The sequence below is a fragment of the Pseudophryne corroboree genome, chromosome 1 (genome assembly GCF_028390025.1).
Source record: "Pseudophryne corroboree isolate aPseCor3 chromosome 1, aPseCor3.hap2, whole genome shotgun sequence".
In the NCBI taxonomy this organism is placed as follows: Eukaryota; Metazoa; Chordata; class Amphibia; order Anura; family Myobatrachidae; genus Pseudophryne; species Pseudophryne corroboree.
In genome coordinates this window covers 660,435,143-660,460,832 of record NC_086444.1, presented here as the reverse complement: position 1 = coordinate 660,460,832, position 25,690 = coordinate 660,435,143, and the positions used below count along the sequence as shown (strand labels likewise).

General features: G+C 40.9%; 1 protein-coding gene across 2 annotated transcripts in view; it reads left to right on the top strand.

Moving 5' to 3' along the window:
- Nucleotides 1-25,367, top strand: part of LOC134932352 (uncharacterized) — a 41,898-nt gene extending 16,531 nt beyond the window's left edge. Inside the window, exons 2-4 of one of the 2 annotated variants that reach the window (XM_063926810.1) lie at nt 10,032-10,122; nt 13,805-14,151; nt 25,041-25,367. In XM_063926810.1, coding sequence (XP_063782880.1) covers nt 10,032-10,122; nt 13,805-14,151; nt 25,041-25,153 — 551 coding nt within the window. In that variant the 3' untranslated portion in view covers nt 25,154-25,367. Of the gene's footprint in view, nt 1-10,028; nt 10,123-13,804; nt 14,152-25,040 lie in introns of both variants that reach the window. The other variant, XM_063926736.1, reaches the window with a different exon arrangement.
- The last annotated feature ends 323 nt before the right edge of the window (nt 25,368-25,690 follow it).

Below are 25,690 nucleotides of genomic sequence, written 5' to 3'. Positions count from 1 at the left end.
GGACAGGTAGATAATATATTTATTAGGTAATGATGACTGATGACGGACCTGCTGGACACTGTCAGCTCAGCAGCACCGCAGACTGCTACAGTAAGCTACTATACTATAGTAGTATGTACAAAGAAGAAAGAAAAAAAAAAACCACGGGTAGGTGGTATACAATTATGGATGGACTGCCGAGTGCCGACACAGAGGTAGCTACAGCCGTGGACTAACATACTGTGTCTGCTGCTAATATAGACTGGATGATTGATAATGAGATGAAATCAATATATATATGTATGTATATATAATATCACTAGTACTGCAGCCGGACAGGTAGATAATATATTTATTAGGTAATGATGACTGATGACGGACCTGCTGGACACTGTCAGCTCAGCAGCACCGCAGACTGCTACAGTAAGCTACTATACTATAGTAGTATGTACAAAGAAGAAAGAAAAAAAAAAACCACGGGTAGGTGGTATACAATTATGGATGGACTGCCGAGTGCCGACACAGAGGTAGCTACAGCCGTGGACTAACGTACTGTGTCTGCTGCTAATATAGACTGGATGATTGATAATGAGATGAAATCAATATATATATGTATGTATATATAATATCACTAGTACTGCAGCCGGACAGGTAGATAATATATTTATTAGGTAATGATGACTGATGACGGACCTGCTGGACACTGTCAGCTCAGCAGCACCGCAGACTGCTACAGTAAGCTACTATACTATAGTAGTATGTACAAAGAAGAAAGAAAAAAAAAAACACGGGTAGGTGGTATACAATTATGGATGGACTGCCGAGTGCCGACACAGAGGTAGCTACAGCCGTGGACTAACGTACTGTGTCTGCTGCTAATATAGAGTCTAGACTGGATGATAAATTATTGATAATGAGATGAAATCAATATAATATCACTAGTACTGCAGCCGGACAGGTACTATATATATTTATTATGTAATGACTGATGACGGACCTGCTGGACACTGTCAGGTCAGCAGCACCGCAGACTGCTACAGTAAGCTACTATAGTAGTATGTATAAAGAAGAATGAAAAAAAAAAAAACCACGGGTAGGTGGTATACAATATTATATATATATATATATATATATATATTATATACAATTATATATATATATATATATATTAAACTGGTGGTGATTGATTATTAAACTGGTGGTCAGGTCACGTTGCAACTTGCAACTAGTACTCCGAGTCCTAAGCAGACAATCACAAAATATATTATTATACTGGTGGTCAGTGTGGTCACAACAATGGCAGTGTGGCACTGACTCTGGCAGCAAAAGTGTGCACTGTACGTTATATGTACTCCTGAGTCCTGCTCTCAGACTCTAACTGCTCCCCACTGTCAGTGTCTCCCCCACAAGTCAGATAATTAATACAATACACAGTCACACTATCTAATCTATATCACTTCAGCAAGTAGTATAGTAGTATAGTAGTACTCCTCCTAATAGTAATAATGCTCCCCAAAATACTGTGTCTCTCTCGTCTCTACTGTGTCTCTCTCTTCTCTAAACGGAGAGGACGCCAGCCACGTCCTCTCCCTATGACTCTCAATGCACGTGTGAAAATGGCGGCGACGCGCGGCTCCTTTTATAGAATCCGAGTCTCGCGAGAATCCGACAGTGGGATGATGACGTTCGGGCGCGCTCGGGTTAACCGGGCAAGGCGGGAAGATCCGAGTCGCTCGGACCCGTGAAGAAAAAACTGAAGTTCGGGCGGGTTCGGATTCAGAGGAACCGAACCCGCTCATCACTACGTCTTACTATCTTGCCAGTAACCTTGAGTACATAAGCACCTACTCCTGCGACACTATATCCAGTACAGTCTCACCTATACATTCATCATCCTGCTATCAAAGTCCCTGGTGATCCAGTGGTCAGGATACGGCTTCCTCTGCCGAGGCCCAGGTTCGATCCCCGGTCAGGGATTGCTCCTTCTTCTCACTGATTCCTACAGACCAGCCTAATATTCACATAGTCCTCCAGTTGCCCGCACAGACTTCACGAACACCGGGTTCACAAAACCACAGTCATGACAATATATACATATATATATACATATATATATATATATACTGTATATTGCACACACCAAACACAAAGCGTTATATACTGTATGTATGCATATAGAAATACATAGCTAGAGACATATAGTTATACCAGATCTTTATCACATGGCAATCCAACTATATATCAATCACCAATCAGACAGGTTATCTGGACTCATGAAGTTTCAATTTACACGTCAATCCAGTAGATGGCGCACCAAGATAAATACTGTACGCTATGGTTAAGCACGACGCGAGTTGCTATACAGTACTGTGCAAAAGTTTAAGGTAGACGTAGAAAAAAATGCTGCAAAGTAAGAATGCTTTAAAAAATAGTGTTAATAGTTTAGTTTTATCAATTAACAAAAATGCAAAGTGAATGAACAGAAGAGAAATCTAAATCAAAATAATATTTTATGTGACCACCCTTTGCCTTCAAAACAGTATCAGTTCTTCTAGGTACTGTACACTTGTACACGGTTTTTGAAGGAACTTGGCAGGGAGATTGTTCCAAACATCTTGGAGAACTAGCCACAATGATGTTGAGTTAGGGCTCTTTGGGGCCATATCATCACTTCCAGGCCTCATTGTTCTTCTTTGCGCTAAAGATAGTTCTTAATTACATTGGCTGTATGCAGTGCCGTACCTAGACATTTTGTCGCTGTGTGCAAGAAACGGCATAGGCGCCCCCCTCTAACTAAAATAGGGGCAGTGTGCGCCGCAGGCGCATGTGAAAAATATAGAGGCGTGGCTTCATGGAGAAGGGGTGTGGCCACAAAATAATACCAATTCATATTACGGTGCATAGTAGTCTCCATTATTCAAATTACGCCGCACAGTAGCACCACTACACCAGGTAAAGCCCCTTTTACACATTACGGCAGACAGCATCCCCTTTTTACACATTACGGCAGCCAGTCCCCCTTTTTAATTTTTGTAATGTAGTGTACTGTAGTGTAGTGTACTTTAGTGTAGTGTAATGTAGTGTAGTGTGTGGGCAGCCACTTACATGATTTCTCCTTCTTCCTATGGCTGTGCTGCTGCCGGCTCCTGACCCAGCGCTCCCTCTGTACACTGCACTGCAGACCAAGAGAGGGGGCGGGCCGCGGGAGCGCTGTACATGGAGGCCGATGGAGGAGGGGCCGTATGAGCACAGTACAGAGGGGCCAAGAGAGGGGGCGGGCTGCGGGAGCGCAGTAGACAGTGATGGGCAGTGGGAGCGCAGGGGGAATATGCGCTCTAACTAGGTGTGCGCTGTGGGCAATGCCCCTTCTGCACACACCTAGTTACGGCGCTCGCTGTATGTTTTTGGGTCGTTGTCCTGCTGCAGAATAAATTTGGAGCCAATCAGACGGCTCCTTGATGGTATTGCATGATGGATAAGTACCTGCCTGTATTTCTGAGCATGGACGACACCATTAATCCTGACCAAATGTCCAACTCTATTTCTTGAAATGTAGCCCCAAACTTGAAAGGAACCTCCGCCATGCTTGACTGTTGCCTGCAGACACTCATTATTGTACTGCTCTCCAGCCCTTCAGCGAACAAACTGCCTTCTGTTACAGCTATTTAAAATTTTAACTCATCAGTCCTGAGCACCTGCTGCCACTTTTTCTGCATATCAATTCCTATGTTTTCATTCATAGCTGAGTTGCTTGGCCTTGTTTCCACGTTGAAGGTACAGTATGGCTTTTTGGCTGCAATTCATCCATGAAGACCACTTCTGGCCAGACTTCTCCAAACATTAGATGGGTGTACCTTACCTGGGTCCCACTGATGTCTGCCAGTTCTGAGCTGATGGTACTGCTGGACATTTTCCTATTTTGAAGGGAAGTAAGGATGAAGTGTCTTTCATCTGATGCACTACGTTTCCTTTCCACAGCATCTACGATACTCAACGTTGCCTGTTTCTTTCTGCTTCTTTAAAAGGGCTTGAACAGCACATATTGAAACCCCATCTGCTTTGATATCTTTGCCTGGGAGAGATCTTGCTGATGCAGTATAACTACCTTGTGTCTTATTGCTGTGCTTAGTCTTGCCATGGTGTATGAACTATGACACAAAACGGTCTTCCACAACCTCACCTTTGTAGCAGAGTTTGGCTGTTCCTCATCCAGTTTTAAGCCTTCTACACAGCTGTTTCTGTTTCAGATAAATACTGTATTTCACACTTCATATGAAAATGATGATCATTATCTCCTGTTTGGTATAATTGGTTAATCATACACCTACCTATAATCCTACAAAATTCCTGATTTTGTGCAAGTGTACCTAGAAGAATTGATGCTGTTTTGAAGGCAAAGGGTGGTCATACCAATCTATTGATTTGACGTCTATTTATCTTCTGTTTATTCACTTTGCATATTGTTAATAAACTTAATAAACTATTAACACTTCCAATGTATATCATAGAGTTGCTGGTCATGTTACCTGCAACCTTTCCATGTTAGCTTAAGAAGTAATGATATTTGCTCTATAAGATAATATTTGATAATATTTGTTTAACTAAAGTGAACTTATACTGGACTGTGGTGCCTAATTCAGCATGGGTTGTAGATGTGCGATAAATTGCACACCTACAACCCTTTACTCTGACATGTGGGGAGACGACCAGAACAGGGCAAGTCCGCCCCGCATGCCAGGTCCTGCCCTCCCCACAAACATTTGAGCGCATGGCAAGATGGCGATGCTCTCGGATGTTTAGGGTTGCCCTCTGCTTGCACAGCCTAGCTGCTAAGGCAGATGGCTACCAGACATGTTTAGGCATCGGCTGCATGTGGCGTCACGCAGCCGCCACGGCCCGCCCCAGATATGGTCAGGACACACTTGCGTTGTCTGGACCACTCCCCTAAAACGCCGCTGCAAAGTCCTCTCCCGCCCCGTGAATGCCTCTGCCTGTCAATCATCGCCACCTCCCAAGGGTTAGCGTAGGAGGGGGGTGTAGAAATACTTACCCCCTCCGATCTTCACAGTCGGGATGTCGCTGTTGTTCATGTGACCACTGGCAGCCTGACCGCGGGGATCGGGATTTCATATGTATTCTATAAACAGTATATATAATCCACTTACACTGGACGGCACTCAGCAGAGACTTAAAATTCAACACTGTAACAGCCCAGAGTGGATTATATACAATGTCTGTATGGGAAGGACACAGGAGCAAGTTGCCACTTCATTATTTAGTGCCGGACCTCTGTTGGGAGTATATATACAGTATATATACGGTCGAGTCACATTATTATGTACACCTCCTATATTTGACATTGGCAGCAAGTAGCCCGTGAAATATATCACGTCTCGTGCGCCGTCTTGTTGTGGATATGGGTATATAAGGTGTGCGATAGGCAGTCTGCATGCATATCACTCATTGCTGTCGTGTGTAAAAGGGGACATTTTTCCGAGTTGCAAAAAGGGATGATTAAAGCAGTATTTCTGAAACAGCGCAGTTTTATAACAATGAATCTTTGGGTGTCTTATGATATGTTGACATTCATAATGTCAACATGATATAATGTCGACACTAACCTTGAATTTCAACATTATAGCTGTTGACATTATCATAATACACCCAACCATTTACCATTCAGGATATTATATTTCTTATAAGATACATGACAACCTGCTATTTGTTTGCAGTATCCTATCTGTTTCTGCATGAAGCAACTGTGCAGATAAGATTTAGTACAGTTTACACTGAGTATAAAGGAACACTTCAGCACAAGCAACTGAATGTGTTTTAAGAGATAGAATGGGAATGCTATGTAGCACTACATACTATACGTATTTACTACTAGTAATTTTAAATAAGTACTACTATTTACTGCCTCTAGGGTGTAGACTGACATAAGAAATACAAATGATCATGCTGCAATCGCAGTCAGGCTTACCAAAAAGATTGGAGAGCCACAGATGTTGTAATACAACTGATTCTGTATCAAAAAAAAAAATTATTTTTCTAGTTTCCTACTATAGTATATCCTTATACTGGAAAGATGTATAATGCAATCAGAATATTTTCTATACCTATCGTTACTAGTCAGGGAAAGTTATTTAAAGAGTTTTCTGTAGAAGTGTATTTTTTACTAGGAAATGCTAAACTGCAATATTATGTGAAAATCGTTTGCATTCCCCAATATTTGCTCTTAGGGCCCAATTCAGACCTGACCACTGCGTTTTCGCACAGCAGCCGATCAGGTCTGAACTGTGCATACGCCGTAGTGCGCCAGCGCATGCCAGACAGCTGATGGCTATCTCAGCCCTGTGATTGCCTCTGCCTGATTGACAGGCAGAGGCGTTCGCTGGGTGGGAGAGGGCGGCCCGGCGGCCAGAGGGGCGTGGTCCGGGCAACGCAGGCGATGCTCTTGTACTTGTGGGGGGGGGGGGGGGAGGCAGACATGCGGGCAGACTTCTGTTTATATTATAGCACTGTTCTCGCCTTTATTTGTGTGATCCTTCACTCATGTTTTTGAGGACACCAATTCCATTTGGTACCAGCATTCCATTGGCAGTCCTTGGCAGTATACTAGACATAAACTTGGAACTGTTTACGTCTAGCTTCAGCAGTTGCATGTTTATTATGGTTGCCAAAAATATGATTTATATTAAAAAAATAACAACTCTTCAAACATATCATGATTAGTTCTATATAAGAAAAGGGCCAGAGAAAAATTTCCTCAGTCAAACATTTTCTTAAATTATCCAGAAACTTCTGTAAATCTGTAGTTTACAGTCAAATAATTTGAGCCTGGTAAATGCAAGTACCAAAAATTGCAGTATATACTGTATGCAAGATACCTATTAGACTTTGCTCCGATATTAGCAATCTCTCTTCCAAATCAATATTTGTATTATTCTCAGTTTATGACAACCTTTCTAAGGTCAGTAGGATCACTTGCTCTCATTTCAAGCACCCAGAGGTTCTACGCGACAGTGTACTAACTTCACTACTCTTTAACCACTTAACTGACTATTTGTTTTCCAAAAAAACGCTCAGAAATTGTCGTTTAAAAATAAATAAATTTAATAACGTTTTCAGCATTCTTAATTATATATTTAAGTATTATTTAAAGAAAATATACTTAGGGGGTGTTTTGCACCTCCGATCCCCCATGTCCATAGGCACCCATTCAAAAATAATTTCCTACCCCCCCCCCCCTTCTCCTCCTGTGGCCAGTGTAATTCTTTTAATCATTATTATTTTACCCCCTCTCCCCCAGCGTCACATTGATTCATTTCTCCTCTTCCCATAGGCCAGTGGGTCCCAAACTTTCTTGAATCACGGCACCCTAGAGTTTCGGCATTTTTTTCATGGCACCCCTAAGATAAAAGCTTATTATTGATATAATTGTAAAAATATATAAAATTGGGTATATTGTGTCTGCTTGTCATCCTTAGGGTCAGTTATGTGGTTGTGTACAGTTGTGGTTCTGATTATCCACATGGTTTATGATTGGCAGCCACTAGCGCTGGTTTTGTCACTTTGGCCATAAATAATTTGATTTAGTCCTTGATCATCAGCCCGAGGTATCCCTGCAAAAGCCTTGCGGCACCCCAGGGTGACACGGCACACAGTTTGAGAACCACTGCTATAGGCATTTCTACCCCTGTCCAATATGTAGAGCACAGCAGAGCATGGGTCGACTGATTATCAGTTCCCCTGTGCTGGTTTTCCCGGCTGCTGCTGCTCTCTGCAGCTGCCGGGGATATACACAAGGGGCAACACCAGCTTCCTCGATGTTCAGTCAAGGGATCCAAAATTGCGTCTTCGGACACAGCAGCAAATCACAGAAGCCGCCAGAAGGCATTTATTTACATAAGACATCTCCTGCAGTATTAGCATAGTTTAACAGTAGTGGCTGCTATTGCTTAACATACTACTTACACTCAGGCCCATAATTATAATGGGCTATTAGAAACTGGCTAAATATTATGGTTTCGTTAACTGTATTATTGTGTATGCAGCATAAAAAATACATACATTTTGATTGAAGCTTTAAATTGTAGCAAGCATCCCCAATTATATGTGCAGAACATATCCGGAAAGTTAATTTATTTCTGTTTTTGGATCCTGGAAGGAAGCCCACGAAAATAGGGATACGGTCGTTAGGTCGACACAACTTAGGTCCACAATAATTTGGTCGACCACTGAAGGTCGACATGCATTATGTCGACAGGGACACTAGGTCGACATGGTCATTAGGTCGACATGTACTAGGTCGACAGGTCAAAAGGTCGACATGAGTTTTTTTTAAAATGTAACAATTTTTGGACTTTTTCATACATTACAATCCACGTGGACTACAATTGGGAACGGTAACCTGTGCCGAGTGCAGTGGTAGCAGAGCGAGGCACCTTGCCTAAAGCAAGGGGACATGGTGCACCAATTGGGGCTCCCCGTCACTTTACAAATTAAACGACACCAAAAAAAAAGTCCAAAAACCCATGTCGACCTTTTGACCTGTCGACCTAGTACATAATGACCATGTCGACCTAGTGCCTCTGTCGACCTAATGCATGTCGACCTTCAGTGGTCGACCTAATGACTGTCGACCTAAGTTAAGTCGACCAAACGACCCATGCCCCGTAAATATTGGAGAACATACATGCTCCACACAGATACGTCCCTGGTTGTAATCAAACCCATATTCTCATTGGTGTAAGACAGCAGTGATAATGGGCCTAATTCAGATCTGATCGCTCGCTAGCTAGTTTTTGCAGTGCTGCGATCAGATAGTCGCCGCCTATAGGGGAGTGTATTATAGCTGTGCAAGTGTGCGATCGCAGTTTGTGCAGTTTCTGAGTAGCTCTGACCTTACTCAGCCGCTGCGATCACTTCAGCCTATTTGATCCCGGAATTGATGTCAGACACCCGCCCTGCAAACGCTTTGACACGCCTGCGTTTGTCCAACCACTCCCAGAAAACGGTCAACTGCCACCCACAAACGCCCTCTTCCTGTCAATCTCCTTGCAAACGGCTGTGCGAATGGTTTCTTCGCTAGAACCAGTGCACAACAATGATCCACTTTGTAACCGTACGGCGTGCCTGCGCATTGCGGTGCATACACATGCACAGTAGTTACCTGATCGCTGCACAGTGAAAAACGCTAGCGAGCAAACAGATCTGAATTAGGCCCAATAACTGTCAACATGTTGCTACAAACAACTTTCATGAAAATGTATATCTTCGCCCTGTTCTGTAGATACCTGCTAAGGGTGGGGAGCTGTAAAAACTCCAGAAATTGAGGTTTTGTAAATAATGCTGCCGCCATAGCCAGCAAAGCATTATGGGGCAGTTACTGAGCGACAAAAAACCTTGAGCTTTTCGGTACTTGTCCCCTAACACAAAACCACATTGCTGCTTTCCGAGGTCTTTGCTCTGTCACTCCAGAATTGGATCTCACTGTTTAGCAAGCTCTCATGAATGCTCAGTACGTCCTTCGGGAGCAGTACTATATCACCTTAGCCAGGACAGAGGTTGCAAGAGGGGTGAGTTATCATAACATATCTCCAGTGACTCTATTTTAAATAATTCTCAGCAGTGAGACATTCTGCATCGCTGCACTAAGCGATGATGCAGAATATTTTTTAGCAATGAGAAAAGGGGCCCCTAAGAATCTTAAAATACGTTTCATATTTATTTGTATAAGCTGCCTATAGGGGGCTCATCTGTCCCTGTTAAAGTGGCTGCCAGCATTATTTTACTGCTGTCTGGTGCACCTAGAGGGCCAATCTTCTCTATCTCCCTGCCTGATGTGCTACTGGCCTGGGCCACAACCAGGCCCTTCCAGCTGGCCAGGTAAGTAGTACACGCTCCTCCCCCTCGTTGCCCCCGGCTATGCAGTCAACAGGCCATATTGTGATAAATATTGTGATGCATTGGATTTTTTACTACTTTAACTATTTTTTTTATAATTAGTCTATTTTAATAATGCATACATATCTGTTTTCATTTAGTAGTGATTTCGCCACGTCGCTTAAGAGATCGGGAGGCTCTGAAGAGAAAAAGGGAAGAGGCGCAGGACAGAGACACTTTCCAGCAGGATTTTGGGTAAATTATCAAGGGGAATAATTAAATTATTGATTGCTTTATTTTAAAAGGAAAGTAGAAATATGCCTCGAAGACGCAAAATGTATAGCATTTTTGTACTCAATTTCATATAAATCATAATTTTATCCATCAATAGCTAAACAACATTGTCTATCCATTCCAATCAAGAGTACCAGGCAGTCATTTTCACAATTTGCGAATTCACAGGATACAGACCTACAAAAAATGATAAAAATAAGACTATTCATAACAGCTATATACGGTATGTAAAAGAAACATTTCAGAATTAAGGTTATAGACAAGATGTGTGTGTGTGTGTGTGTGTGTGTGTGTGTGTGTGTGTGTGTGTGTGTGTGTGTGTGTGTGTGTGTGTGTGTGTGTTAGAGAAGCAGGTGGTGGTGATAGGAGTTTATGGGCACAACCGTCAGTAATTCTAGGACCCATTCTAACTTTGGGCCAGATGTACCAGCCAATCAGCTCCTAACGGCCATGTCACAGGCCTTGTTTTAAAAATGACAGTTAGGAGCTGGTTGGTTGGTAGTTTATCACTCTCCACTTTAAGACTTTTTAAGGTTTAATATATCTGGCACATGATCCTGTAAAAGATGTCAAGAGGTAGTTACATGATGCCTCAGACAACAACACCTCAAACACATTAATACATGGAGACTCCTTAATTTAGGAGTGGATTGTTATGAAGTTTTAACAGAGATGCTGCATATGAAAGACACATCTATTTCCTGTATTGAAATCACTGACCATTGATTATTAAATATAGAATAGCCTGTTTTCCCTCTGTGAGCACACTACTGTAGCTGGCTTTCATAGGTTGCTAGAGGGTGACCACACCTAAAATCTATTATATATATATATATATATATATATATATATATATATAGATAGATAGATAGATAGATAGATAGATAGATAGATAGATAGATAGAAAGACAGATGCATGTGTGTACTATGTATGTGTGTATGTGTGTATGTGTGTATGTTCCAGCATAACTCTGGAATGCCTGGAGCACACAAACTTGGTACACATATGACTTACAATCTGGCGGTGGGGGTGGGAAGGGGATGACAAGGGGGTGACATGTAAAAATGCATAGTGTTCGGGGTCGCAGAGATGAATAGTGACACATTTAAATCCAAGTTCAGCCCCCATCAGCATGGGGAGAGGGGGGTGGAAAATAAAATGTCCAAAATGACTGACATTAGTGTCAAAGCCACAGTTTTCGGGGTCGCTTAGCTGATCGAATTTGGAAAATTGATATGTTCCTCAGACTGTCCGTTAACATATAGGCTATGTATCTTCACGCTAATTCTTTTAGGGGTTGGGTAGTGAACTTAAACTTGAAGATGGGCGCAATGAAAATAGTAGTGTAGCATTAAGATTTCAACGCGGGCGATCTATATATATATATATAAATGCGGAAGCCCTCACTCACTCACTCACTCACTGACTCATGACTAATTCTCTTACTTCCCGATATGTTAGGAAGCTGAAATGTAACATAGGTATTCTCCAGGTGGGAAATAGGAAAACTACGTTATTAGAATTTTTAATAAATCTCCCATACGGGGATGAAAAGGGGTTGACATAATTATGTCAATACCGATGCGTGGCTTGTGTGGTGTGAACGATAACGCCCAAACGGACAAGATCGGATCAAAATTTGGATTGCACCTCCAGTGGGTAGAATTAATAAACTAAAAAAATGTTCCTGTCACTTTTTACCGTATCTGCTATGGGAGCTCTTCGGGTAACGCCATGAACCATGGATTAATATTTACTTACATTAAGACATCTCAAATTTACATCTCTATAGATTTACGACCCGTGAAAATCAGAAACTCCCGTGCGAAGAACGGGTAAAACAGCTAGTATTATTATATAGAAGGAACAGGGATAGATTAAGAAAGGAGGGGTCCGTGTGCAGAAGGGCCATTACTAGGGGTGTGTGACATAAACAAATGCATAGAATGCAGGGGCTCTATTGGCAGCTGCCGCCCCCTGCTGCCAGGATCAATGTGGATGCTCCAAACAGGCGCCCTGTAGTCTGTGCAGCCAAACAGAGGGTCCTCAGTCCCCTTATGCATAACTTCATGGCGCCACGACTGCGACATCATGACAATGCGCAGTCAGGGTGCATTTGAGCCTAATTATGGCTCTGCTGTGCAGGCCCGCTCCTCTCTCCACAGTGCAGGTGCAAGTAGATTCTGGCAGTGTCACGTGCACAAACACAGGTCTTCAAGAACATGACGCCCACACCACCAACTCGACAGCATTAGGGGACTCTCCGCTTACTGTCAATTTTGGATCTCCTTTGATTATTTAAGAATCCACTGACTGGTGCGGAATCATATTCATTCTTTTGATAAAGCCTGTGCCATGTTCCCAGTGATTTCTGTATTGCACATGCGTAAATCTCCGGGAAAATGGTGATTTTCTCAGTGCTTTAGAAAGGTAACCCAGGGGCCCGTGTGCACCATTATCGATATGCCACTAGAAAGGGTTAAGGTTAGGCTGCAAGGTGAAGGGTTAGGGTTAGGTTGGTTAGGGGGTAAGGAGGTGAGGGGCAGCTTGCGTCCCGATCATTGTCAGGATTCTAAACAGTTGGATGCCAGAATGTGAGTATTCTGACCTGCCAGCCATTTCAGCCCTAACTCTATTACACGTCACTATGCACAGGTTACTTGGCTTAATAGTGTTAACAACTAGGAGGACTGATTAGACAATCTTGGGCTTAGTGTACTGTAGGTCTGGCATGAAAACTAATGTGTCCCATTATTGAATTGGCTGCAGACATTCCCAAGAAAAAGTTGAGCATTTGCAATTTATTTGCTATGTATATTATGCTGGATGATGGTACAGTGGATAGCATGCATTAGTGTCATACAGTAGGTTAGATTCCAGCCAGGCCTAAATCTGTATTTTTTTTCTACCAAAGACATATTGATAAGTTAATTAACTTTAGAAATTTGTGTGTTTGTATGGGTTGGGAGGGGATATGTATCAAGCCTTGGAGAGAGAATCATTTTAAAAGAGAGATAAAGAGATGAAGTACTAACCAATCAGCTTCTAATTATAATTTTAAAGGTTTTGTTAGAAAAATTACAGGAACTGATTGGTTGGTACTTTAGCTCTCTCTAATGCTTGATATATCTATCCCAGGACATGATATGTCAACATGTTAGAATGTTTACATATTGTCCCTGGTGACCCATTAGTGACTTACTTGCTCCCAGCGACAACAATGGCTCTAGTGCAGCTTCCAGTTCCCGGCAATCATGTGACCGTCACTTCTTGGTCAGACATCTGATCCTCCAGTAATCCGGTAACAACTTCTCCTCTATCCCTAACCCCTCATCGACAGCCTAACTCCATCCCTCCCAGCCTAACCCTAACCTCCCCCCACAGTCTAACCTTAATATCACCAGTCCAACTATATCAACATTTTATCTATTGACATTCTGAGAAAGTCGACATGTTGCCTGTGTAGATTTTAACAATGTTGATATCATAACTGTCATCACTGTGGTGTCAACATCATGAATGTAGCTTTGTAGGGAATATATATTGCAAACGCCACAGAGGCAGGAACTGATGTCAATGATAAATGAGTTTGGTTCCACATACATTTTGTATCCATTTAAGAAATTATTTTACAATTTTCAGAAATAGGCACCAGAAGAAGTCCAAAGGAACTGGACGTGGGAGAAGGAAGCAAGTCAAGGAACCAGAGCCAGAGCCGCAGCCTGGGCATCAGCTGGAGCCAAAACATGAACCAGAGATTGAATTGGAACATGAACCAGAGCTAGAATCACGGCATGAGTTGAAGTCTGAAAAGAAGTCTGACTTAGTGCTGGATGTCCCACAAGACCATGATGAGCATGAACAAGGTCACCTGGAGCATCAAGAGCCGTTTCCACATGTGACTGAAGATGAGGATGAGGATGTGACAGTTGTAGTACATGAAGAGGAAGGTGGATACTTGCAAGAGAAAACTACCTCCTTTTTAAAAGGTAATATCTTCTGGAATAAAACAAAGTTGGCTTAATATTCTAATCACAAAAGTGATAAATGTTTATTTCAGTGTACCTTATAATATCCCATCAGTCTCCCGGCACATCACAGCGTCTTCCTCAAGACTTCTGCTATCCTTGCTCCCTTATGTCAAAACCTCATTTTCTTATAATTGCGTATTGTAGGACTCACACACACCTGTCATTTATACTTCATTTGAAAATGTCCCCAAAGCAAACTTATATCACCTATTATTCTTCCTATAAAACGGCATCAGAGTAAATTGTATTATCCATTCTGCCTTTGTGCAAATAACCCTCATTCAAACTTCCGGGATTCATTCTTTAGAGGATAAAAGACAGATTACAGAACTTGGAGAAAGCCTTTCTGCACCCTAATGCCTGTTATAGGCATGGATTGAGGTTTACAAATAAAAGGATGAATGACAGAGATTTGGATAAGGTTATTTGGAATAAAGGATTATAGATAGTAGTTTGGAGAAATGACATACAAATAGAACCTCCAGCAAGAGAGCATTTTTATATGAAGATCTTAGGTCAATTCCAAATACAGCCACACCTCACCTATTTATGACTGTGCATGCGTCACTGCCTACATACACAAATTACATCATCAATGAGTGATTCTGAGTCCTATGCATCTTAGTCCAGACAGCTGAGGGCAGTGCTGTCGCACATATGCGTCTAACTCAGTATACAGAATGTTTACATAGGACCATTCGCTAAAAGTGCCTGGAATTGCCACCGAATTATGTAACTCAGGCCCTTTATCTTAGTATACACTATGTACAGCTACATGCTATATTTTATTTAGCCAAGCCAGAAACACAGAAAATATTTAGAACTAAACATGGTAACCAACAACTGCAGTGCACTTGGGTGTCCAGAATCTCTCCCTACACTATGATAGTGTCACTCCAGTATTGCCTCATGCAATCAATGTGCATCACTGTCAGGGCAAATCTCTACATACCATAGATCAGGGGTAGCCAACCCTGGTCCTCAAGAGCTACCAACAGTTCACGTTATCTAGACCACCTAGCAGGTGCACATGTGTATTCATGGCTCACTGACACATTGTAAAAGATCCATAGATGGCATACTTGCCTACCTGACCCTCTCCATGAGGGAGAAAATGCTCTGTTCCTGGACTTTTCTGGTAATGTATGATTGCCATCACCTGTGGTGAGCTAGTTAATTGATAAGAAAGGTGTTTCACCACAGGTGATGGCAATAATACATTACCAGGAAAGTCCAGGAACAGAGCATTTTCTCCCTCATGGAGAGGGTCAGGTAGGCAAGTATGATAGATGGAGCTAATTACTTCACTTGTGATTCTGTGGAGACCTGGAAAACATAAACTATTGGTAGGTCTCGAAGACCAGGGTTGGCTACCCCTGCCATAGATGTATATCAGTGTTTCCCAACCTCAGTCCTTAAGGCAGTCCAGGTTTTAGTGATATCCATGCTTGAGCACAGATGGATAAATCAAAGTAACAGGTACTAAATAAGTCACCTGTGCTCAAGAATGGCTCTCATTAAAACCTGGGCTGTTAGTGTGCTTGGTTGGGAACCTCTGATGTATATAATCTGTACTAAAATCACTGCTCCTATGTCTGCTATCAGGTAAAACATGGGCAGAAAACCAACCATGTATAAACATCCTGTTGGAACAACTTATATATACTTTGTTTTAGTAAAGTTATTCAACCCCTTAAAAAGATTTTTTGCTCCAAACAGTATTCTTATAGCGAACCAGTATGCTCTTAAAGTATATTTTAAAACAGATAATTTAATAAAACAAAATAAAAAATGCTGCATGCATAAGTATTCAACCCATGTGCTGCGGAAGTTCCAAGTTTACACAGATGAATATAATTCACTGGGCAAGCTCATGTCCCAAAACTCTGCATCAGAGCAAGAAGGAGACTTGTGAGGGAAGCCACAGAGAGGCAACTATTACTTTGAAGGAGCTGCTTAGACAAGTTATGGTGCACCAGTCAACCATATCAAGAGCTCTGCATATAACACTCCTTAAGTATTAAGAAAACCACATCAAGGCACATTTGGAATTTGCGAAAAAACATCAGCGTAATCCAGCTAAAATGTGGGACTTAGGGGTTGCTGACACTGTATCACGCAGTGAAAAGAGTGGACCAGTGGAGAAGTTGCCCATACCTCAGCTTCGAGGTAGCATTTATCAAGTACATTTTTTAAAATGATAGGTAGATGCTGATTGGTTGCTATGGGTACTGATAAAGCGAATTATTTATCTTATAACATTCACTATGTGTGGGTAAGAGACTCAGTACGCAATTGGCGTATGGGGTACCGTAAGGGTACACACTTAGCGTAGCAGACGCTTAGCCGAGGTCGAGACGCACATGCGGCACGTTCGCTCACAGCTTAACGCTTGGTGTCGAGCACGCTATAGGCGGCCGACTACCGTAATGCTACGCTACCAGCGTAGCGGACGCTCGTGACCACGAGGGGAACACGAGCGGCGCAGACGCTCACGGGATGACACTCAGTAAACCTTGTATGCAACACACAGAAAGGATACGCTTATACTGTAAACCTTGTATTGAAATACTGTAGCGATATAACGCTGCTTAACCTTGTTAATACAAAAACTGTTTGAGCGATTGAGATGCTCCGAATACCCTCAGTAATGTAATAAACACACAATACCTTGCTAAGGTTCCAACACCTTTACTAACAATATCTAGCTATGTAAAAAAAAGGGAAAACAGTTAACAGGTCATACACTACAGGCTAACATCAATATCTAAACATAATAACTATACATATACAATATACAACAGTTTAACAATAACAGAGAGAGAGAGAGAGAGTATGGCAAATACAGAGAATAAGTTGGTTACAGAGAGTACTTACACACATGGGAATGAATCGCAGGCGCAATGTGGATATCCAGCTCCCAGTTAATCAGTGATGAAAACCGTTGTGGAGAGAAGAGTCTTGTGTCCCCAATAAACAAGAAATGCCAACTGCGCTCAAAAATATTTTTATATAATTAAAATTGATATCACAAATACACATATACATATAAACACCTAAGTCCTAAAATCAGACACTACTAGTGTTGAAACATACAATATGAGAATTTGAGCCTTAATGAGCCACTCTCTGTAAGTGATTTTTCACTAGGGGCAATCTTTGTGTGAACAAAAAATTATTTTTAGCTGATGATCAGCTGATTGTTGGAGGATGTTGTAAAGTCCTGCAACGCATGCGTTGATGTGCAAAAAAACAGGTATCCAGATGAAGGAGGATATTTACCAAGTCCTTGGTGGTAGTTCAGCCGGGTATCCCACCTGGCGGGGTTCTGGAGCAAACTCTCTATCCCTCGCAGCAAAGATGGTGGTTCTCCCTTTATTGATATCCACACCAAATAGGACTGGAATCTCCAGATGGTAAACAGCGTCCTGTAAGTCACTTGCAGGAGTCCTCAAAGGTGCCCAGGTCAGAGATGTGGCCCCCTCTAACGCGTTTCACTGTCACTTGGCAGCTTTTTCAAAGGTTGAAAGAGAGAAGAGTCTTGTGTCCCCAAGTCTATTGCAAACTATATTTATTTACTAGCTCAAGACATACTACAATAGATACTGTTGTGCCCTCTTTCCATTGGTTAGGGGGTGAGACATGTACTGTACCTGGGATCATTGGTTAGTTCAAGAAGTGGGCGATGGCTAGGATTAGTTAGTATTCTAAATTCCTCTTTGTCTTGTTATATTGAGGAAAGCTATTGTTTGGATCTTCCAAACAAACTCTGTCTTTGGGCTTTGTTTACCCCACTTTCAGTTGAGACAATTGACTACTCAGCACTCATTATTCTGGAGAGAAACCTGGTTCTATTCATAAACAAAGGTGTAAGCCCTCTTTATAGAATCTCAAAGCTTAGTGTAACTAAGGCTATTGTTTTCAGTCTGTGGGAAAGAAGTGACTGAATTCTATTCACCCACCCTGCATTTATGTGTAATTTATTCGGAATGCAATTAATCTTGTTTTCTATTTCTGTGCATAACCATGAGCAGGAACTATGCGAGTCCCTCCCAATTATCATAGGCACAACATTCCTTCAATACCCCACAGCTGGACACCATACACTACCCTCCAACCTTTGTCTGAGCCCTCCCAGCATGCAAAGAGGAATCTCTCAGGTCCAAGAGCCGTTTTAAACTTACCATACTTGCTGACATTATTACGGGGAATATTAACTATAAAACGCATTATATTGGTTAAATATGTAGCGATCGAGTCGCTCGCTAGTCGCACACAAACACCACCCTAAATACCCATCTCCATGCGCAGGCGACGTCAGAGCGTCCCCTACGCAACCTGAGGGGATGCGTACGCACGGGGGAGTCGGTGCGCGAGCAGCGGGCACGTGCATTGGGGTTAGTACAAGGCATCATAGGTCGCTATATTTTTCGACTTTGACAGTACCTTCTTCACTGGTCAACTTCTCCACTCTTTTCACTGCTTGATAAATCAACCTCATGGTTTTATGGTCAGATGAGACAAAATGGAGCTCTTTAGACTGAAATCAAAATGCAGTTTGTGGCACAAACCGAATCTTGCCTATTCCTCAGTAAATGCCATCCTGGCAGTTAAGTATGCAGGTGGCAGTATCATGTTGTGAGCATGCTTATCCTTAGCGGGGGCTGGGCATCATGTTAAAATTGAAGGATCAATGGATGGTGCAAAATATACTACAGGGAGATAATGCATGACATCCTGCTTCTGTCTGCTAGAAAACTACTAAAGCTTGGGATAATGTTTACTGTTCAATGGGAGAAAGAGAAAGCACAAGGCCAAAGCAATGCTGGCGTGGTTAAACAACACAAAGGTGAATGTTCTACAATGACCAAGTCATAGGGGGTTATTCAAGTTTGTTAGCAAACTAAAAAGTTAGCAATTGAGCAAAACCATGCTGCACTGCAGGTGGGGCAGATGTAACATATGCAGAGAGAGGGAGAGTTAAATTTGGGTGGGTTATATGCATGGTAAATACTGTCTGCTTAATTTCTACACTGCAATTTAGATTTCAATTTGATCACACCCCATCCAAATCTAAATCTCTCTGCACATGTTACATCTGCCCCACCTGCAGTGCAACATGGTTTTGCCCAAATGCAAACTTTTTTGCAATTGTAAACCTGATTAAGGGCCTAATTCAGATCTGATCGCAGCAGCAAATTTGTTAGCAAATGGACAAAACCATGGGGGTCATTCCGAATTGATTGGTGCTTGTGCAATCAACTGGACGCCGCCTATGGCGGAGTGTATTTTAGCATAGCAGGGTTGCGATCGCTTGTGCAGCCCTGCTATGCTAAAACGGTTTTGTGTAAAACAAGACTAGCCCTGCAGTTACTTACCCTGTGCAATGGATCCAGCGATGAAGGTCCCAAAATTGATGTCAGACATCTGCCCTCCAAACGCCTGGACACGCCTGCGTTCGCTGCTCCACGCCCGGAAAACGGTGAGTTGACGCCACCGAAACGCCTTCCTTCTGTCAATCTTGCAATCGGCAGAGTGCGAACAGGTCAGAATGACCCCCTATGTGCACTGCAGGAGAGGCAGATATAACATGTGCAGAGAGAGTTAGATTTGGGTGGGGTGTGTTCAAACTGAAATCTAAATTGCAGTGTAAAAATAAAGCTGCCAGTATTTACACTGCACAGAAACAATATAACGCACCCAAATCTAACTCTCTCTGCACATGTTATGTCTGCCCCACCTGCACTGCACATGGCTTTGCCCATTTGCTAACATATTTGCTGCTGCGATCAGATCTGAATTAGGCCCTAAGGGAGACATGTACTAAGCAGTGATAAAAGTGGAGAAGTGAGCCACTGAAGAAGTTGCCCATGGCAACCAATCAGCTGCTATGTATAGTTTTATAGTATGCAAATGATAAATGTTATGTCACTACCAGTGGCGCACCCAGGGGGGTTTCCGAGCACCCAGAAACCCCCTCCACCAAAAAAATATATATATATACCGGTATATATATATATTTTTTGCTGCATGAGTATTATTAATGGCTGTCTAGCATCCTCTGCAGCCTGCTATCTTCCTGGTGGCACTTGTAAGTGCTTAATAATAGTTTACTTTATTTTAATTATAGTACATACAGTATATATCCATGTGCATGCATATATATACACATTGTATATATATATACATATAAACACACACACATATGATATATATACTGTACATGTGTATATATACATGTACTATGTGTATGTATATATATATATATGTATGCATGTTTAATATGCTATGTATATGTGTGTGTGTGTGTGTGTGTGTGTGTGTGTATATATATATATATATATAGGTGTATATACGGTATATATATATATGTGTGTATGTATGTGTATATATATATATATATATATATATATAAAAAGAATATACCCTTAATTCGCGCTGTACAACACAGCTGCACCTCAATAGTAGTCACCTTGCTAGACGGTGACAAAAATAGTGATACAAATACAATACTCAGAGGGCGCTCAGTAACAATTTGTTCAAATAAAATCCAAAACCAGCTTGACCTAAATTACACAATTTAATTTATTAAAAATATCTAAAATATTGTGTAATATTACATCAATATAGTAATTCATACAGTGAATTCATAAAACAATATTTCATAAAACCCAACGCGTTTCGTCCGTTAAGGACTTCATCAGGGGTATGGGTCTTCGCTGGTGTTAGTCAAATGGAGAAGAGGAGGAAAGAACAAGAGAGCAAAAAAAAAGAATCAATACAAATCATCATGATATACAGATATATATTCAAGTAACGTTTTCATTGTTTATAAAAGAAAACCTTTTTTCATTATTTCATTAACTATTACATCACAATTTTTCATAGAGAATGAATATTTAAATTCTTTAGTAGACATTGGAAAAAGAAGATACTCTCCAATAATCAATTCAGGTTTTTTTTTTTTTTTTTTTTTGTCCTAATTGCCTTATTTCAAAAGAAAATAACAACTTACTGTGCAAATATAACTGCTCTGAGTGGATTATTTCTTCTTTATAATACGGTAGTTTATTCTCTGTAATTCTAAGAATAAAATATATATATTGTTTTAAATGGTACTGAAAGGTTGAATATAGAATTACATCTAATTAAAATGGATCACTCACTTGGCTGTCTCTGGAGATAATCTTCATTAGAGATCAACTACTCCTATATTATGGCCAGTCAATGTTCAATATGTCTAAATAAGAAATTCAACAGTATTACGGGCCAAATGCCTCAAGGAATTTAGAATCTTATTGGAATATGTAGCCATACTCACTTTCCAATACAAATTCACTTGCTCACTGATGGTCTAATCTTGACCGGATGAATTAGTCTAAGAAATTAATTGAAGATAATTAAGGGTGTCCAAAGCACTTAATAGGCATATTTAAAAACTGAACTTTGTTATAACTTACTTAAAGTTCAGCACGATGATAACAAGTTGGGCTAAAAAGCTCCTTAAAATCCAATAAGGTGCATCTTTTAACTAGAATCAAAAGTGAATTAAATTAAGGACCTAATTAGTGACCAATAATAGCACTTAATATAGAGTCTTAATTGTTACTTACAATAAAAATTCTTTAGAGTTCGACAACAAGTAGGTTCTGAGCTCCACAGTGGCCGGTAAGATATAACTTCCAACTAGAACTAAATAAATTATATTATACTAAAAGCATAATTTGATATTAACCTATTAAAGAGCATCAGAAGTACTTACATTAAGAGATTCAGGACCTGTGTTGCTGCCTCCTTTCCTGTATGGCAAGTGATTTGGAAGAGATTTCTGAGGCCTATTTATACCCCTAGGGAGTTTACATCACTTCCTCCCTCTGCTGATAGGTTAGATCTGATGAGTCAATTATATGACATTTTACCAATATTAAACTAGTATAAGGCCTGATGCCTATATATATGGGTCAAGTTTATTCTACAGATGTTTGTGTCTGAAAGGCTAATGATAATATGGCATAATTAAATACTACTTATTATCATTAGCCTTTCAGACACAAACATCTGTAGAATTTAGCCCAACTTGTTATCATCGTGCTGAACTTTAAGTAAGTTATAACAAAGTTCAGTTTTTAAATATGCCTATTAAGTGCTTTGGACACCCTTAATTATCTTCAATTAATTTCTTAGACTAATTCATCCGGTCAAGATTAGACCATCAGTGAGCAAGTGAATTTGTATTGGAAAGTGAGTATGGCTACATATTCCAATAAGATTCTAAATTCCTTGAGGCATTTGGCCCGTAATACTGTTGAATTTCTTATTTAGACATATTGAACATTGACTGACCATAATATAGGAGTAGTTGATCTCTAATGAAGATTATCTCCAGAGACAGCCAAGTGAGTGATCCATTTTAATTAGATGTAATTCTATATTCAACCTTTCAGTACCATTTAAAACAATATATATATTTTATTCTTAGAATTACAGAGAATAAACTACCGTATTATAAAGAAGAAATAATCCACTCAGAGCAGTTATATTTGCACAGTAAGTTGTTATTTTCTTTTGAAATAAGGCAATTAGGACAAAAAAAAAAAAAAAAAAAAAACCTGAATTGATTATTGGAGAGTATCTTCTTTTTCCAATGTCTACTAAAGAATTTAAATATTCATTCTCTATGAAAAATTGTGATGTAATAGTTAATGAAATAATGAAAAAAGGTTTTCTTTTATAAACAATGAAAACGTTACTTGAATATATATCTGTATATCATGATGATTTGTATTGATTCTTTTTTTTTGCTCTCTTGTTCTTTCCTCCTCTTCTCCATTTGACTAACACCAGCGAAGACCCATACCCCTGATGAAGTCCTTAACGGACGAAACGCGTTGGGTTTTATGAAATATTGTTTTATGAATTCACTGTATGAATTACTATATTGATGTAATATTACACAATATTTTAGATATTTTTAATAAATTAAATTGTGTAATTTAGGTCAAGCTGGTTTTGGATTTTATTTGAACAAATTGTTACTGAGCGCCCTCTGAGTATTGTATTTGTATATATATATATATATATACACACACAGACACACTAGTTTTACGGACCCAGCATATACTGGGTCACCTCAGTCTCCACCCCCGTGATTGGCTCCACCCAGTTTTGGAAACCCCACTATGCAAATCCTGCGTTTGCCACTGAGTACTGATTGGTTGCCATGGGCAACTTCTCCACTGGCTCATTTGTCCAGTTAATGAAATCAATCAAAATATAAATTGATGTAAATTGTTGCTTGTGTTGACAGAGTAACTGCTACATGTGTCTGTCCCAACTTTGGCCTCTGTGTAGGTTATGCCCTTTTACAATGTTTTCACATTTTACTCAATATAGTTATTTTGTTGAACATTTTTTTTAGATCTGCATCTGAAAGTAGTACCAGAGAGTTTTTGAAAATGATTATTGATACTATTATCGTTGATTTGTAAGGTGCCACTGTGTCAGTGCTGGAGCCATTATAATCAGTGGTCCTCCTTTTGGGTCTCAGCTGGGAATTATGTCCAATATGTGTAGTTCTTTAATACACTTGTACTTTAACCACATTTACAGAAAACTCTTTGTAAATCAGAGCTTGAGTTTTAGAGTTGAGTAACCATGTTTCAGTCTCAAAATCTGGTAGGCTATTGCTCATAATGGTACCTGGATGGGAGAAGCTGGTGGCCAATAGCCCTCATTCCGAGTTGTTCGCTCGCTAGCTGCTTTTAGAAGCATTGCACACGCTAAGCCGCCGCCTACTGGGAGTGAATCTTAGCTTTGAAGAATTGCGAACGAAAGATTCGCATAATTGCGAATAGAAATTTCTTTGCGATCAGTTCAGTCAGTTTTGTTCCTGGTTTGACGTCACAAACACACCCAGCGTTCGCCCAGCCACTCCCCCATTTCTCCAGCCACTCCCGCGTTTTTCCCAGAAACGGCAGCGTTTTTCCGCACATACCCATAAAACGGCCAGTTTCCGCCCAGAAACACCCACTTCCTGTCAATCACACTCCGATCACCAGAACGATGAAAAATCCTTGTTATGCCGTGAGTAAAATACCTAACTTTTGTGTAAAATAACTAAGCGCATGCGCTCTGCGAACCTTGCGCATGCGCAGTAAGCGACTAATCGCAATATAGCGAAACTCGGCAACGAGCGAACAACTCGGAATGAGGGCCAATGTTGGGGAGTAGTGCGGCTCAAATATGGTCATCAATGCCGCAAATTGCTAAGGAGGGACGGAGCAACTATAACTACTAAAGTTGCTTGCAGTTTTTTAGTTTATAATTGTCTACCCCACTGTACTTATCCTTATGTGTGCAGTAGCTTTTGTTCAGTACATTATTGCATAAAAACATTGAGAATTTCAACAAAGGTGTAAGAGCATTTAGTAGAATGAAAAGCGTTACATAGCCTTGTTGCAAGGAAGGAGTTTGCCACATGTGAGGAAGAGGTTAACTTCTCCAGAGGCACTGGGCAGGTTTGATAAGGTCTAGCAGGTCCAGTAAGGGACACACTACTGAAATAATGGCGTTCTCTTGCAAATACTGTTTAAATTCTATATAGCGCCTTGACTTCCGCCCTTCACCCTCCTTTCTCCTGTTCTTATGTCGCTTTGTTCGGTGGTCCCACACTTAGAGTAGGTTTAATAAAACTGCTGTTGAACTGTATATGCAGTTCTAACTCCACTCCGGCCCTCCACAAGCTTATGTAATAGAGCAGACAAAACACACATCATGCACACATCATCATTTTCATCTTTTAGTTTTATTAACAAAAGCCATAACCTTCATTCACTTTATATTACCAGATAAAGAAGAGGTGGCAGAGGTGGATCCTGAACCAGCGACTGCTGTGCCTGAAGTTCTGAGCTTTTCTCTCAGTCCTGAAGAAGAACATCAATACTACAATCCACTACTTTAACTTTACCAATTATACTGGCAACATTTTAATGTAAAATCTAACTTTGATTTAAGGAAAAAATATATAGATTAAAAAATCAGCATTTCTACAGGGTACACCACGTCTGTAATAAACTATAATTGTCTTTTTAATGAGACATATCTGCTGGAGAATGACATGTAAAGCACAGAGTTAATATAATTATTGTAAAACATTAAATATATTGTTAATCAATTATCTTTGTGTAAATCTGTTTTTTTTTCACTAGTTAAAGGCAGGGCCGGATTAAGGGTGGCGGTGGCTCAGGGGCAACAGAGTTGAGGGCCCCCCCGGCACTATTATATCCCTGAGTGCACCCCTGAACACCCCCTCCCCCCACCTCCCGTTGGCCAGATGGGTGGGTCCAGGCTGGGTAGTGTGTTATGTGACCTACTCGAGAGCAACATTCATCGGGATTCACGGGAACTGTCATTGAAGCCACTGTCGGAAGTTTTCCACAGTGCAGAGAACCATGCTGCACACAGCACGCTCTGTCCGTCCGGGATTGCCTGTGCGCAA